This window comes from Stegodyphus dumicola, chromosome 10 (genome assembly GCF_044657685.1).
Source record: "Stegodyphus dumicola isolate Sdum_Otavi_A_Nest chromosome 10, ASM4465768v1".
Classification (NCBI taxonomy): domain Eukaryota; kingdom Metazoa; phylum Arthropoda; class Arachnida; order Araneae; family Eresidae; genus Stegodyphus; species Stegodyphus dumicola.
The window spans coordinates 87,242,434-87,261,054 of NC_140777.1; the positions used below are offsets into that span (position 1 = coordinate 87,242,434).

General features: G+C 33.6%; 1 protein-coding gene across 1 annotated transcript in view; it reads left to right on the top strand.

Moving 5' to 3' along the window:
* The first annotated feature begins 798 nt into the window (after window positions 1-798).
* The window catches only part of LOC118194412 (mannose-P-dolichol utilization defect 1 protein), a 116,622-nt gene continuing 98,799 nt past the window's right edge, over window positions 799-18,621 (top strand). Inside the window, exons 1-3 of the mRNA XM_035365573.2 lie at window positions 799-999; window positions 1,442-1,507; window positions 1,642-1,774. Of these exons, the coding sequence (XP_035221464.2) occupies window positions 912-999; window positions 1,442-1,507; window positions 1,642-1,774 (287 nt within the window). The 5' untranslated portion in view covers window positions 799-911. The remainder of the gene's footprint in view (window positions 1,000-1,441; window positions 1,508-1,641; window positions 1,775-18,621) is intronic.

The following is an 18,621-nucleotide window of genomic DNA, read 5'->3' on the forward strand; positions in this document are numbered from 1 at the left end:
AAAGATGTATCCAAAAACTTATATAGGTGTATTTCTGTAATTCAACTAATCAAAGGCAGTTTCTTTGAGATTAATAAATATGAAATGCGCATAAACTGAAATCAATGAATTCACATAAATCTGTTTTATTTTATTAAGATTTATTTTCTAACCTAAGCAAATCCGTGAAATATGCAGAAACATCATTTTTTAAAGGCTTTAATGTTATGCGCATGCATTTAGATTTCGAACTATTTCTTAATAATTTTCTGTACATAGTAAATTATGGATATCATCTTTATTACTTTAAAACAAAAATTCAACAATAGCGAGGGATTTCATTATAAATTTAACATATTTTTACTGGAAAATAAATGCACGGAACAGCTTAGAAACACGTACATGTCACTGCCGTAATGCAATGTTTTGAAGTCACAAACATGGACGCCGCTTGTTCGGCGGAGTTTCATTCCCCGATAGTGGAGGAAACTGCGAACCCTCCCTCCTTCTATTCTAACCTCCTTGGTTCACAAGTGCTTTTATTTTTCTAGACTTACGGCTGGTTTTGTTTTGCAGTTACTAAGTCTTTTTGCTCAGATATAAAGAGCCAGATAAGTAAATAGTTATTAAACTTCATTTCGTGACTCATTAATTAAGAATTTTCATTTCGTGACTCATTAAAGATTTTCTTCCTTTAGAAAATATATTTTCAATTTTTTTTCTAGTATTTGTACTAATGAATTATGTTTTTAATGAATTACCGCTAGGTTCTCAGCCATTTCACTTAAATTGCTTGCTTACATGTCAAGTCGAAAGTGCGTCTGCATCTGTAAACTTGTGATAGTTTGCATGCAGGGCATAGGTCGTTTTCGATTAGTGAGTCTCGCTGTTTAAATGCCCCTCTGTGACACAGTTTACATTTTAACGAAAAAATGGGAGAATATTTGCGGCAGTTTATCTCTTTATTTATTTCGGATAAGTGTTTCAACGAATTTTTCGTCAAGTTTAATATTTTAGACGGTAAAGCATACCATTAATTTATTAGTTTTGAAAGTTGTTTAACTTGTGAATTAAGAAGACATGTTACTAAATCGTAATTTTTTCCCAATCTGCGTTTAATACCGTTTTGTTTATGCACGTTCACTAAGAAAACCCAATTTTAAAATTTATAAATTTGAAACTTCTTTTTTTTTTTCATGTGTGTGCATACTGGTAACCCACTTTCGAATGTGTATATAGGAATGTTGTATACTTACAAAGTTTATATATACTTTCGAATTTTTATTTTGGGTATTTATTTGAGAAATGCTTTAGGATTTAAGTATAAGTTACTTTATTTTACTAATTTGAAGAGAAAAGTGACTCTTGAAAAAGCAAAAGGAGGATTAAATATTCAACTTTGTACAATCGCATTAGTATTGTATAACTTATGCAATGTATAACTTATTTTTCGTTCTTTTAGCGGATTGTCTGAAACAGACTATCAGCAAGGCTTTAGGAACTGGCATAATTCTTGGCTCTACATTAGGTATCTAAGTTGTTTTATTTATTAAAATTAAAATATGTTTATGGTGAGTTTCTTAGTTCTGTATGCATAAATCAGAGCCAAATGTGTGGCAATGGCAATTTTTATTACTGTATTTTGAAACTGTTTTCTTTCAGTAAAATTTCCACAAATTCTAAAAATCTGGAATGCAAAGAGTGCCGAGGGTATCAGTTTTCTTGGGGTTTTACTAGAGCTTATTGCTGTAACTTCTGCTGCTTCTTACAGTTTTGCAAAAGGATATCCTTTTAGGTATGCATTAATATAATTTTAAATTACATATTACATTTCTTATAATTAATGTAAATTTTATCATAGTGCAAGTTTCTGTGATGATTTTCATGAATTTTAAGGAATATTCTGAAATTTAAATTATTAATACTAAATGCATATTTATATTTTAAAGTCTCTTTATTATTTCATATGTTCAGGCCCGCGCCAATAATAGGTGCATGGTCATGCGGCGCACGACGGCCCCGGGTCAAAAAGGAACTGTGCAATCATTAAAACAAGCAGTTCATCTCACTGCCTGTCTGAACAGGAAAGTTCTTGTCTTATTTGAACGCTCCTCCGGGGATCGACTTGAGTAAAACCTGGGAAGTTACTGATTGGGATCTGTACCTAGGCAGTCTCGGCCATGGGTGTTAAAATCAGTCTCCACAGGACTGGAGTCATTGCTAGTGATGGCTGTTTCAAGCTTGGCAGAGACCATATGGTGTTCTCGTCTGGTTGTGGTTGAGCTATATAGTCAGATATTCATGGTTATCTGGGGCGAAACACCCCTGTCAGTGGAGTTAGCGAATTCTGCGAGCCTTTAAACTGCTTGAGGTTTCCAGTGGGTGCCTGGAGCCTCAATACCGCATATTCATATTCTTCCATGATTTCTCCCTGGAGGTGCCTAAAGCCGTCATCTGCATATGTTGACATAGTGTTAGTAGGCTGGATTGGTCTGTCTGACAGTGTTTAAGTGACTTCATTCTGCTGTCCGGCATTGGGGTCTCTGTTGATGGCAGATGTTTTTACCGTCCCTCCAGAACGGAGTCATGGAATGTGAGTTGCTAAGTATTCCTGTCGACTCAGCTTAGCCTTAGCTCGTCTGCTCGACTGACAGGTAAGCGGCCTCTTGGATCGCCTCTAGGGGTTGGGGCGTTTAACTGTGTTAAGGCAGCCTCAAGCTTACCAGATCTGAATGCCCCTTCCTCCTAGCACACTGTCTTATTTGACCGAAAGTTATAACCAGGGCAGGAGTTTGTCTCTGGTGTTCTCTTCTGTCTTATGTGAACGTGAAAATACGTGATGCCAATGTGTATGTAAGGGTACATGCATTCGACAAATTGCTTAATCCTTATTTTGTGTCTACTGTTGCAAACATAGTAATTTGTGCAATATTTATATTTTTTGTGATTGCTTGTTATTGTTTTTCTACATAAAAAAAAAAAGTAAGTGCAGTTGCATATTATGTTAAACTTAGGTTAACTTTTTAATTCAGAAAATCAACAGTTTGAGCATAATTATTCAGAAACTGTTTACCTCTCATGTTTGAACCATTTTCTTATTCTTGGCCGTATAAATTGCTAATATCTAAACCATTTTCCTCTAAAGTCTTTAATAAGAATGTTGTTTGTCTTTCACCTGTCATATCTGTTGAAACGCAAAATAATAAAAACCTTTCTTCCAAACTCATGTCTGTATTTTCTAAGTTAAGATACCTCATACAAATTAATAACTGCTCTTGATGGGGTACAGTCAAGTAAAATAGAAAAATACTTTGCCTGTTTGACATTACTTAAAATAATTTGCTTTATATTATTTCCTACTCAGCTAATTGTTTCATTTTGGATTTTATCTTCAAGGTAATGAAGCATATTTTTTTTTAGATTGAATTTTATTAATATACAATATAGTGTCAAATTTTGTGATCATTTCTATACATTTTAAAAATTATTAATTCTTTTGAATAACTTGTTACCGGAACCACGGAAAGCTAAGATTTGTTTGGCTAAAAACTGAATGGTGTAGATAATTCTTTCAATAACACTGTACCAATACTTAGTCTCTTAATAAATTTTGAAATTCCAAATGAACAGGTTTATTCTTTCGTAATCGTTCTAAGAAATCGGACCAAAGATGTAGATTTCAGAAATGCATTTTACGGTTGATCTTTGGATTATGGTAACTTGGCGATTTTTTGGGCGAAAATTTGGTGACCAACTCTGCTACAGCAACCCTCTATTTTTTTTTTTTTTTTTTTTTTTGCCGCCATTTTGTTTTCACGAAGTAAAGACATGTTTCTTTTCTTTTTATTTACTGAATACTTTTTCCAACAATCTACTAGCCGAATTACACTTATGCTAGAAATTTTATGTAACAAAACTGCTTAATCATGACAAATATTCACTGCAAAATTGGGAAAAAGTGCACAATCGCAAACTCCATGCACATTTTTCAGAATAGCACATACACATAAACCATGTACACGTCGACTTATTTTTACTTAAAAAAAATCCCAGAATTGCACAAAAAAGGCATTGCGCACACTCTTCACTATATCCATGTACACTGCTTTTTTCTAATAAATTAGAAAAATTTCATGAAAATGCACGATAATTTTCTGAATCTTTAAACCCAGTAAAAAAAACATATATGAAATTACCTGATCGCGAAAAAGTATATACCCTTTCCAAATATGAATATTTCCACGAATAAAATAAATAAAATATCCAAAAAATTTTACCTCTAAATTATCTATTATATTATAAACGTCACCAACAAATTCATACTGCAAACATTACAAATACTTAGTGTCAAATATTTAAATTATTTTCATGCACGTTTACTTCAACTGAAACGTATACCAAATTCCTACAAACATAAAATTCACAAAATAACTATAATTTGATTAAAATATCACTAAACCATGTACAGGTTGACTTATTTTTACTTAAAAAAACAGCCCAGAATTGCACAAAAATGGCATTGCGCACACTCTTCACTATATCCATGTACACTATTTCTCATAAATTAGAAAAATTTCACGAAAATGCAAGACAATTTTCTGAATCTTTAAACCCGGTAAAAAGAACATATATCAAATTACCTGATCGCCAAAAAGTATATACCCTTTCCAAATATGAACATTTCCACGAATAAAATAAATAAAATATCCAAAAACTTTTACCTCTACATTATCTATTATATTACAAACGTCACCAACTAATTAACTGCAAACATTACAACCGCAAACATTACAAATGGTTACAAATACTTAGTGTCAAATATTTAAATTATTTCCATGCACGTTTACTTCCACTGTAACGTATACCGAATTCCTACAAACATATAATTCACAAAATAACTATCATTTAATTAAAATATAATTAAATTCAAAAACACTACTTAAAATATAAATAAGCACATTAAATTAATAAAAATTAGCTTACAATCCTAATTACTTTAAACTAAATCATTGCTAATAACAATTTTCCAATAATACCAAATTCCTTTATTTCCTCCTTACATTTAGAACAATGCATAAAAATAATATCCTCAAATAATTAAAAATACTAACTTACCTAATCTTCTTCAGAATCTTCCTTACGTAGTGGATACACTTTTATAATTGATTCAATAAAATTATTGAAAGATTTTTTCTGCGAGTTTTTCCTCCACACTTCCTCCGCTAAATAAAAGGCAAAATTCTCTTTATCACAATGCCTCGGAATGGCGCTTTTTATAGCACTTCACATGCCCTCTATTGTATTGGTATGTGCACCTGTTTCAAGATCTTTAAAATAATATTTATGGTTCACAGCAAGATGTTTAAAACCTTCATCCTCCAAACATTCGTACGATTTTCAGCAATCAGAAATAATTATAGTACCCGGTAGAATATATTCTTTAATAAAACGTAATAAACAATCTTGACTTCTATCTCGCACAACCTTAAAAAAACACTTATTACTACCCCTTTCAATCCCACCAAACACCCATTTTCCTTCCACTCTCCTACCTCTCTGATACTTCTGCTTCCCAAACCTACTTTCATCAATTTCCACAATAACATTCATACCACCGAGCATACCCATATCATTTTCGCAAAATTCCATGCACACTTCCCTACAAAAAGAATTCCAATGAGCTGCAGTACTACTGCTAATTTCTAAATCCGAAATCCAGTAGTCAACTGGCAATCTATTCACCCAATAATAAGAAATGAATAAAATTTCACCCATACTCAAGCGACTTTCAGCAAACCACGTACCCTTCCTTACACTCTGTTTCACAAAATGTCCATTTTCACCAGATTTCTTGCACCGCCATTCAAACTTATCAGTAATATCCTTCCTTTCACACAATCTCATTTCTTCCCATGTTTTGGACGTTCATACTTATCCGCAATTAAACCTACACTCCTGCACCATTCAACCAATTCTTTGAATTATCAGATAAACGCATTAAAAATCTAGAATTCACTTTAGACAGCGCCATACTATCCGAAAATTAATCAACACTACTTCACACAACACACAATGAAGCTTAATACAAAATAACATACTGCCACAGATATTTTTCTAAATTTCCCCCCTTTTCCGATTAAAAAACTGTAATTCGTCCATTAATATCACATGACATATCTCATGATCTCTGATTTCCCTCACACAAAATAATGCGTAATCGGAACTGAGTACTGCTCACATTATTACCAAAGTCCTAGGTAGTAACCTTTATCGCCTCCAAAATGTCGCCAAACTACCTGTTACCATATTCCAAAGATCAGCCCATTTTACTTTTTTTCATGAAGTTTTAAGTGGTCATTTAAGTGGTTCCAGTCATTAAATTCAGAACTACTCAGTTTTACATTGTTGAAAGTGTTAAAAATTTTGCAGCAAAAACAATAAACAGAATTTAGCAGCTAATCCCTTTTAACTCTTTCATTGTTTGGCAAGATTCGACAGAAGTACATCTAAAAAAACTTACGTCTATTTTTCTCTTTTGGGAAACTGAAATTCAAAACCAGGTTATCCAGGACCATTTTCTATTAAGGCTTGAACTTGGGATGGCAGTAATGGACTTGGGCATAATCTGGAATCATCAGGCACAGGCAAATGTGTATCTACTGCAGAAAGTGTAGATTTCACTACTATTTCATCTGTTTTTTCGACCGGCTGCATTGAAGTTAAAGGTCATTCTCGGGTGGAAACACTTTCTTATTAGGTTTTTTTTTTTTTTTTTGTAATTTCAGTGGTAGCTGAGACGCTGATGGACAACTAGTACTAATAGCGTCACCTTAGGTACTTATTCCCTGGGTTTTGAAAAAACTGAGTAATTTCAAAGTTATGGTTTATTAAGTCTTCCTCTCACTCTCTTTTTCTTCATTGCATTCTGATACTCGGACAGTTTTTTCTGTTTTTCTTCTGCCATCTAAAGAAAAAGGAAAACAGGGAAAAGCAGAAGTAAAAATAAAAGTGGAAAATAACTATCATAAGAACTATTGCGTAAAACACTTCTTCTTAAAAACACTCGGAAAGTCACTGTTTGAAATATTTTCCTATACTTCTGAAAAACCATTGCTATCTTAAACCATTGCTTGGAAAATATATTAACTATTAGATCAGTACCAAATAATTCAAGGAGGTGCTACTGCTCTTTTGTTTAGTAAAGTAAATAAATCAAATTAAAAGTATGTATTTAAGATGTAATGAAATAATGAAACATTTTCCTTTGGATTTCCAAATAGCTAAAAATCGGAGAATGGCCAATTTTTACTTTCAGAATATCTTGTTGAAATAATGAAACATTTTCCTTTGGTTTTCCAAATAGCTAAAAATCGGAGAATGGCCAATTTTTAATTTCAGAATACCTTGTATATTTTAACTTCTTCAAATCTCAAATAGGTATATTTTAAATACAGTGGTACTCTGTAAACATGTGAATCCTTTCTTCTGGAAAGATAATAGTTTTTAGTTTAATAAACAAATGGTTGATGTGGAAAAAAAAAATTTTTTTTTTGAGTAATTATGCTCAAATCATGGCTTTTCTGAATTAAAAAGCTGGTCTAAGTTTAACATAATATGTAACTGCCCTTACCTTTTTATGTAGAATTTCAATAACAACAAGCAGTCACTAAAACAAATCATAAAAAAAGATAAATGACGCACAAATTACTACCATTGCAACCGTAGACACAAAATAGGAACTAAGAAATTTGTCGATCGCGTCTACAGCGCTGGCCTGTACCCGTACATATGCATCTGCATCACGTACTTTCGTTCACATAGATTTACAAGATCAGCTCAACTTATGTCAAAAACTGCAAAAAGCATTAACTGATAAAAATCAAGGCAATATAAACAGTATATAGATCTTATGCATGAACTGCAGTTTTTGCAAACTTTTGGAGGAAATGTAGTATTGCCAGTTGAAACTCTAAGCTATATCATTGTCAACAACTGAGCGGTGTGCAAAAGAGTATTTTGGATATATATACCTAGATATCAACCTTAGAGCATTTTTTGTGCCCTTTTGTAATTGCAGTTCGAATCTTGCCGTAAACAATGCTGCGAAAAACAGTTTATTCAACTTATATCTAATAAGATAGATATTGCAAACTTATTAGATATCGAAATTTTTTTTTAATTTTAAGATAATAGTGTTCAGCAATATATTTGGTATCCGCTTAGGGTACTTTTCCGTTTCGCCGGCGCAAATCTCGCCAAGCAAACTTTATTGGCGACAACATACAGTATACACATAAAAAATGTTAGTTCTAAGAATTCTTTTAAAAAAAGAAGGCATAAACATTTTAATATCGCTTAAAATTTTATAAAAAGCCAATAAATACAATAAATTTGTAAAAAGATATTAATCTAAGAATTTACTATGCTTTCATGGTTTAACATCCTGATTCGCTGGTTCATATCACGTGACCCCAAGCGATCTCATCTCATGTAAATTACTCTACAAAAATCTAATGCTCTCAATAATTATCTACATTAATTTCAAATTAAATCTTAATTTGGAACACAAGTTTAAATGCAAGAAATATTTCAATTCGTACGAATAGCTTACTCAGAAATTATGTAAAACTGTAGTGCTTTACTTCGCTAATGCATTCTCATTAGAATGGATGAATTTAACACTTGATTTTACCTTTTCTATATTTTCGGCTTCAGGTAAGCGCTGTGATTGCATCCTAATTGACTTAATTACCGAAAATGGCCTTAGACATAAAACTGAACTATCTGATAAAAATTCTATGTAATTATATGCCAGTATTGAAAGAAACAATCAATCTGATAAGAAAAAGCTGCGACTTGTTTTGAAAATGAGGCGTAAAAGGTTACCAGCGAGAATATTCCGTTTGGCATCGGTTGTACCATTATTGGCGACTTTATCGCTTGCGCCGGCAAAACGGAAAAGTACCCCGCTTAGTATATTATTTCACTTAGCTTGCAGTGTTACATTTTTATAACATTGTTGTTGACTAATGCTCACTTGTCTGACCTACAGTCAGTCCATGCCCACGAAATTCCTCGTGGCTAGGAGCGCAAGCTTACGCCTGTCGTTGGCAACCGCCTTGAGCACCTCACAGGTGACAGTGCGATTTAGCTCAGTTTCACCCCCAATTTTGATGGAGAGCATAATGGGGTGGACGGGCCCGAGTGTCTCCCACTCCTCTCCCCCTACCGCAAACTTTTCGAGAGGAATTTCGTCTTGTATATTTACAGTGTTCCCATGCAGCACGGACACTATACATTTACAAACACCCATGCCTTCTTTGAGATTCGAACCAGTTCCCTTAAGCACTGCAGTCAGCAACGCTAACCACTATACCGGTTGGGCAGCTTTTTATAACATAAATGTATGTATAGTTCTTCAATAAATATGTTTGAGTGTGGGTTTTAACAAAGCACAAAATATTTGCATATTTAGACAAATTAAAAGTTAAAATGTAATTTAAAAAAATTTTTTTCATATTATTATGTTAATAATACTTCATTTTAAATGTTAACCATAAGCAAAAAGCGTCACTGCATAAAGGCACTCCCTAGACATTTGCACGACGGCGCCGATTAGACTTGGCGCGGGCCTGCATATCTTCGATAGCAAGTCTTTATTTTCCTAATGTGTACTTATTAAGCAGCGGAGCTGTTGAAATGTAGTGCAACTTTAAGAAATACATTTGTTTAGCCATGTCTTTTATTGTTTCAATTTAAAAATGTAATTACAAGTATGATGGGAAAAAAATAACTTTGTTTGATTCTTATTTTATTTCTTTTAGTTATAAGAGTTGTTATTAAAAACTAATTATTAACGAATAAAAAATTTGGTACTCTTCTGTTATCGGAACCAGATTCAGAAATGTATGCTTTCATTTATGCATGTATATATGTGTGTGCTATATACGTGTGTCTATACATGCACACATATATATATACATATGAATGCATGGTATGGAAATGGTCTGAGCATTTGAGAACCATTGAATGTTGATTTAAATTAAAAATTAGTTTCGAAAACAACGGTCTTGAATCTCGAATGTTTCGAAGGAACAAAACATGTATTCAGAACTCATTAATCAACTTGGCTTAGGGCAGCGATTCTCAACCTCTGTGGCACTTTTGTTTGCTGCCAAATTCTTAAAGTGTGCTGCCAAATTTTGAAATGCGTATAGTAAAAATTATAATGGGTTTACTCCTAGCATACAGTAGAATTGGTGAAATTTGGTTTCTAAGACATTGATAAGTACGCCAATTGTGGTAACCAAACCGATTTTGGTGCCGAAGACTTCTGTATTTGAATTAACTTTGAACAAAGAGAAACAACTAATTTTGCTGTCTAATAATTGAGATTTAGTTTTAAAATATTCGGAAGAATCAATTAATTCACTTTGGATTAACATTAGATGCGATTATGCCATGATGGCCAAAAAAGTTTTAAAAATATTATTACAGTTTTCTATATTTTATTTGTGCAAATTCAGAATTTTAGTATTAACCAACATAAAAATGAAAAAACGATCGAGACTGTTAAATGTAGAAAGCGGCATGAGAGCAGCATTGTCATTTTTACGATCAAATATGAATGAAATTATCAAAAACATCAAGCTCAAATTTCTCAATAAAAGTATTCTTATTATTAACTTGTAATTATTCTCTTAATAATAATAATTCTCTCTTAATAATACAGCTATTTTTGTAGTGCATATACATTATTTTATTTTACATTCAAAATCACTATCATAAACTATTTTAAACAGTGTATTATAGGTAAGTAAACAACTTTTAAATCTTATCTTTTTCTTTGTGTGCCGCTAAATTTTGAAATCGTTAAAAGTGTGCCATGGCAAAAAAAGGTTGACAATTACTGGTTTAGAGCGTCAAAGCACTTTTCCCTTGATAAGTTTTGTTTTAAGCATTAAACTGAGATTAATACTTCATTTTTATTTTATTGTGTAATACTTTCAGTATAGTATCAGTATTTGTAGTTTCATTTTTACTTGTACAACCATTGGGTTTGACTATCTTTGAAAACCAAAATGATTAGGGCCTTCATAGGAAAGAAATTGTTAACTTGCATTTAAGCTCTGACTATTCCTATTTTAATAATTATGTATATACACACACTTAAATACATAGATATATATTTTTTTCTGGTCCTGGTAACGGAAGAGTACCAGATTACTAAGATATCATAATTAAAGAAATCATTTAGCAATAAAATTCATCTCATATAAAAAGTGCTACCTGAGGTTACTGCCCCTATTTACTTATCTAACTGTGGTACAACTCATATAATTGAAAGCTATATTAATATTCTCAGATGTTTGTGAATGTGAGATTTGAAAAACCTGAGTACAAACTGTTTGGGTAAAAGGATGTTTATGGGTACCCTTTGGCGAAAATTCGCGATTTTTTGGTGGTACATGGATACTGAGTTTGTGCAATTCATTGACTTGTTACTTTGGCTTGTGTAGTGGCAATTTTTGCGCTAAAATTCGTCGCTACACAAAGCTAAAATAACAAGACAGAATTGCGCAAACTCTGTATCCATGTACACATAGACCTATTTTAACTTTAAAAAAATCCCAGAATTGCCCAAACTTGGCATTGCATACACCTTTGGCTTTATTCATGTACAAATCACCTATTTTCACTTAAAATATATCACAGAATTGCACAAACTAGGCATTGAGCACTCCTTTAACTTTGTCCATGTACACATCGACCTACATTCACTTAAAATGTTAAAGGAGCAGCTAACAAAAAATATATAATCTCAATAAACTACATTTTAAATCAAACAATGAAATAACATAAAAAAGAAATTCTTTTTTACACTACACAAAGGAAATATCCATTTACCTTATTTATCAATTAACATGTCTTCGGTCAAATAAAATTCCTTAACAGCATCCAAAAACTTCTAAAATTATCTGAACTAGAATCTGTATACTGGCATTGCCACATAAATTCACAAAGTAAGAGTCAAAAATATCCTTCGTAGCGTCGTATCGTCTGGCCATATGAATTTCCTTCCTACAAACAGGACACTTAATATAATGGCTACTAAGTGAACCTTCATTTACATATCAGTGAAGTAATGCTCTTTTCCCCTTTCTTTTCAAATCGTACAGACACTTCAAATTAATCTTGCCACATTCAGCTATTTTACCATCTAAACCACAAAACAAGCAGCGTCAATCCCTTACAAATTCACTGAAATCATGCAACTGATTATGTCATAATAGAGTTTCCATAACATTCAACTACTCAGGCTGCCATAAATAAACCACCACTTGGTGATATATGATACAACAACTTGGTGATAAATAAAACAACAACTTGGCGATAGTACAAGTGGTACCCTTTTCTCTACTCTAACCACTGTTTGCTTTAAACATTTAATTGCCTGTCGTAATATTTCCATTTACTCACATGGAAACATATTTTCTTTCCTCAAGAGCTTCATCGTTATCTTCTACATTTCTTCTTTCATAAGCCATGAAGGCTTCTTTCCACAATGGGACTTAATCAGTTTTTAACAGAACATTCCCTTGATGGTAAGTCTGGTGAATTCTGTGACTGTTCTAGAGGGTTTCTAGTCAACAATATTAGACAGTTTCTGAATTTGTTTTACTCTATATTGAATAAGAAATGACCAAGGTTTTTCGACCTGAATCCATTGTTAACTCTCTGATGGTTATGAGCGAGTTCAGCTCGCAATCGAAACCTGCTTCACAATGCATGCAAACGAGTTCCGCTCAGGAGCAAGATTTCGACTGAAATGGTTAGAAACGAGCACTACTCACATAGTGAAATATTTCCCCTATGCATGCTGATGAGCTGAGCTCCTTCGCCATTACTATTCTGCATTGATTATGTTACAAAGGAATCCTACTTGCAAAATTTATTTAGTTTTACTGTCTACAGATGGCAGTATGGTATTCATGAATTTCTTTTCATAATGAAGGGGGAATTTCTTTTTTTTACCTTGTTCTTTTAATGCATATTTTAGGGCGTTTGTAAAGTAAAATGGCTCAAAAGCGAAAGTTAGATAATTATGATGGTGATTATGATACAGAAAGCATTTCAAGTTTTGTGTCTGATGAAGACTTTGTTCACAGTATATCAAGGTCAGAAGACGATTCAAGCGACGAGGAAGATTTTTCGAGTGTTCGACTTGGTGTAAAATTGATTAAATTGTCAAGGTCTCATACTCCTAGCCAATTTAGTTCTACTGGCTAGTTTAGTTTTAAAGTATATCGCACACAAAAAGATGTTTAGGTAATTGCTGTATTTAAATGCTTCATAAAGTTCTAGTTGTATTTATTTAGTCCTTCCAATTTAATATTTGTCTTATACAGGGTGTTTCATAGATCATGGGACAAACTTGAAGGAATGGTTGAGCATACTAAAACGGGCATTTTTTTATAGGAATTTCGTTTCTAAAGTGACAGGTTAAGGCAAGAACGCAAAAAAAAAAAAAAAAAATGACACGAGAGGAAAATGTGTTTATGTACAAAATCAATTAAAAGTGCTTCTTTGTAGCAATACAGAATTCACAATAAATGTTCAATAAAGGAAATACGAACAGTAGTAGGAACTACAGCTGTGATTGACTGGCAATGCAGCGGTAGAGGTCAGTAGTGAGCCGGACAAACCACGACCCGATGCATCAGAGGATCATTTGCAACTCTGATGTCGAGGGTGATGGGTGAGTTTATGCACAGAGAAAAAGCTGACATGCATCTCATGTATAGTGCTGCTAATGGGAACAGCAGAGCAGCGCTTCATTTGTACCAGGAACGGTTTCCAAACAGGCGTATGCCGAAGCACAAAATGTTCGAGAGGTTGCATCGGTCTGTGTGTGAAAACGGGTCATTTGAAGCCACCTCTGACACTAGGAGTGGAAGAAAAGTGCACGACAACCTCTCATTGAAGAATCCATCTTGAACATTGTGCATGAATCACCTCAGATAAGTACAAGAGCTATTGCACGTCGTCTGCTGCTGAGTCATTCCACCGTTTGGAGAGTGTTGCATGAAAATGGTTTGCACCCATACCATTTGCACAGAGTCCAAGCCTTGCAAGAGACAGATTACCCTCTTCGAGTTCATTTCTGTCATTGGTTCTTGCAGCAGTGTGCAGTGCAGGCAGATTTCCCATCGGATGTGCTATTTACGGACGAGGCAACTTTCTCACAGGACGGCATCATCAGTAGCCACAAAATGCATGTGTGGGCAACTCATGCTGCCCTAATTGCTGCAGGATGTTCTGGCTGTCATTTGTGATCGCATGTGGTTCGAGCTCGTGTGCACCAGCTCATAACCAGGTGCGGGTCCGCAATTGCTTGGATGGGACATTTCTGAACCGATGGATTGGCCGTGGTGGACCCGTTCGATGGCCACCCTGTTCGCCAGATTTATCCAGCTTGGATTTTTTTTTATGGGGCCATCTGAAGAGCATCATTTACGAGACTCCCATTGACTCACTGGAGGACCTCGTTGCACGGCTATCCATTGCGGCTGCAAGCGTGCGCAAAATGCCTGTCGTTTTTCAAAATGTTTGTCAATCCCTTCTGCAACGTTACCAAGCATGTATTACTGCTGGTGGTCGCAATTTTTGAATGTTTATTGTGAATGCTGTATTGTACAAAATCAATGCAAAGTGCAGAGAAGCACTTTGCATTGATTTTGTACATAAACACATTTTCCTCTCATGTAGTTTTTTTTTTTGCATTCCTGCCGTAACCCGTCACTTTAGACCCTACATTCCTGTAAAAGAATGCATGTTTTAGTACGCTCCACCACCCCTTCAAGTTTGTCCCATGATCTATGAAACACCCTGTACCCTGTATTTATAATTAACTATTATTATTTATATAATTGATTATAACCTTTTATAATTTACTATTTAATAATTATCATTTATTAATAATTTTAAAGTATGTAAAAACTTTTATTTATGTACTACAAATACTTTAAGAAATTTTTAAAATGCGTGAGGCGAGCTATCTACGACATCGCCAGAGAAGGATGATATTTTCGGAAGAACGGCGGGGGAAAACAACTGCCACTTTTGTCTGCTGTTTACTCGTAATATTACACAAATTAAGTAAACAAAAACTGCTCATTTCCCTAACTGTCAAATGGTTAAGCAATGAAAGAATCTATCCTAAAACATTTTTTGATGTATTGAAAATTTAAAGCTCAGATCTCAAAGTTTGCAAAATGAGCAAGCCAACAGCTCCAACCTAACTACAGTCAAAAGTCGTTAATCCGGACTCGTCGGGACTTCAGCGATTCCGGATTATCGATTTTTCCGGATTATAGATCATCAGTTTAAATCTCGTAAGATGGCATGCAGAAATTCTAAAATTAAAAATATGAAACCGTAATTTATGAAATAAAGAACAATTATGATCTAAAGGGTATCAAAATTTTCAAAAAGAAAAAGCTTAATATTTATTTGTTTACTTAAATAAACATTTCTTTCAATGTAAGTTGTTTAAGTTTTGCTTCGTTTCATGTGATAATACTTTCTCTTTAATTCTATTAAACAGACATAATTTCTTGTTCAGTTACAAAGTTCCGCCGTTCAAGTCCTATAATTGCTGTGTCAAGAACACCGACTAATTTGTCAATCGAAATTTTTTTGTTTTCAATAACCTCTGTCACTTTTGTTCGCTATCGGAAGCGAATTATACTGACGAGGAACTTGTTTTAAATCATATCAAAGACGGAGCATATCGAGATGAAATACTACATTTGGTAAGGAAATACTACATTTGGAATACTACATTTGGTAAGGAATAAACAGATTTCGGATTTCAAAACATACTTTCGCTTTAGATCTTTTATATATTAACAAATATATATCGGAAATTCTATTTGATATAATCGAAAGTTTAAGCTTACTTTTATAAAATTGCTCTTACAGTCTGCAAAAAATAATAAGCCGGATGCAATTCGAAAATTAAGGAACAACGCAATCATCAACATTAACTGAAATAGATAATTAGATAATTTTAGCTTATACGTTCATTATACATAAAATGCGCACACGAAAACGTATTCTGCACTTGCGCACACTCATATGCGCAGTCGTAAAAGGTCTTACGCGCACGCGTGAACGCCTCTGCGCATGTGTCAACGCGGCGCATGCGCAGAAAGTTTTTAGTTTTGATGTCCGGATTATAGATCATTCCGAATTATGGGTGTCCGAATTAACGACTTTTGACTGTATTAATGTTTTCTTCAGTAGCCCTATTCTTATCTTAGCGTGTAACAAATGTACAGAAAATAGTTGATTATTTTAACTTCTGAAATAGAAAACTGATGTAAAGAAAGGCTGGTTAGAGTAGAAAGAAGGGTACCCCTTGTATTATCGCGAAGTTGCTGTTTCATTTATCGCCAAGTTCTCGTTTCATTTATGGTAGTTGAATGTTATGGAAACCCTATTATGACGTAACTGATTGAGTGATTGATGTAAATTCATAAGGGCTTGTGGTGTGTGTTAGTTAGGAAGTATATTGCTTGTTTTGTGGTTTAGACGGTAAAATGGCTGAATGTTGTATGATTAATTTGAAGCTTCTGTACAATTTGCAAAGAAAGGGGAAAAGAGCGTAACTTGTTTGTGTAAATGAAGGTTTACTTAGTAGCCATTATTAGGTGTCCTGTTTGTAGGAGGGAATGCATATTTGTGAATTTATGGGGCAACGCCAGTATACAGATTCTAGTTCACGTAATTTTAGGAAGTTTTTGGATGCTGTTAAGGAATTTTGTTTGATTGAAGACATGTTAATTCGTAAATAAGGTAAGTGTATATTTCCTTTGTGTAGTGCAAATATGAATTTCCTTTTTTATGTTATTTCATTGTTTGATTTAAAATGTAGTTTATTGCAATTATATATATTTTTGTTGGCTGCTGCTTTGACTTTTTAAGAGAGTATAGTTTGATGTGTACATTGGCAAAGTCAAGGGAGTGCACAGTGGCAAGCTTGTGCAATTCTCTGATGTTTTTTTAAGTGAAAATAAGTCAATGTGTACATGGATACCTAGCTTGTGCAATTCTGTGTCTTGATATTTTGGTTTTGTGTAGCAGCAATTTTCGGTGCAAAATTCACCACTACACAAGCCAAAATAACAAGAATTGCACAAACTCAGCATCCATGTACCACCAAAAATTGCCAATGTTCTCCAAGGGTTACCCATAAATATATTTTTACCAAAAGGCTAAATGCTGAATACATGAAGTTTGGTAGATAAATGATACTGCCTGACATGTACCTAGGAATTCACCCAAATTTCAACAGTTTATCAAACTAGTTCATGAATTTCTTAGTAAATTCTTTTGGTATCTCATCATATCAACTTAATTTCAGCTTGGGATATAGTGTCATAGGAAAAGAAAACTTCTGGAGTTGAAATCTTCTGAGAAACAGAAAGCGGAATTCATCTAGTCAATAGCTCTTCAAGTTTTGTTATAGTACTTATATGAACTTATATGACAAACAAGAAGTGTTCTTCCTTATTCTATTATTGTCTCAGGAAGAAGATTGTTCAGATCTGATTAGGAGTGAGATTTGAATAGGTAAACTCCTCTTCTCAAATATTCATGAAGCTACGTCTATAAAATTTTCAAGTTCATTTTTGAAGTCTATTGAGACAACGCGGTTATCAACATAGAAATACATTTTCAATGACATCTCTAATTTCAGGAGTTCCCTTCTCTAAGTTGTTTTGAATAAATATACCCAAGATAAAAGGATTATACATAACAGAAAACACTTATTTTCCATTTTAGTTGTGAAATCTGTTAGCATGTCTTAAGAGTTTTGTAAAAATGATCAATATTTTGTATATTTGCAACTATGTGTTCAGTCAGCATAAATTAATAACCTCCAAATTTTCAAATTAATGCACTCAGTTATACTGAAATATTCAATTCAAAGAAAAATTTCATTATAGCTCTTTACTAGATTTTTGCAAGACTTACTGGAAATTTCTGATTAAGGGACACTATTTGTTCCAAAGGTACAACTCTAATATACGCCCTAATTTCACCAAATGTAGCGATATGTGTTCTGCGCTGGTTTTTGGCACGATTGCGTGTTCTATGGCAACCCTGTTGATGTTGAAAAATCTCGTTGAGTTTGAGTTGAATCTCGTTGAGTCTCGAGCTCGTTGGTTCGCCTCTGTGTCTGAGAAGATGGGAGGGAAAGATAAAATGGTAGTTGTTGAATTGAAGTTCGGCAAAAGGAAATATGATTGTGGCTAACCTGTTGAGGGGTAGTGGGTATTTGAAAGTGTGGAAAGAGGGTCTGGGAGATTATTTTTAATGGCAGTGCATGATAGAAGTAGGGATTTGTGATTTTATTTATTTGTGAACCATAGTATAAATTTTCTGGATAGTGTGTCTGGCTGTTATGTAAATACGATAGTGATTACGTGGCGGCATGTTAAAGGCGGTATGAAATTTATATTTCTGCTATTCGAAAACGCATTAATTCATGGTAAGTGCATTTTATTTTATCCTTGTTTTTATTTTGTAGAATGCTATGTTCATTGGTTCTTTAGTATGGATTTCTGTCGTTAT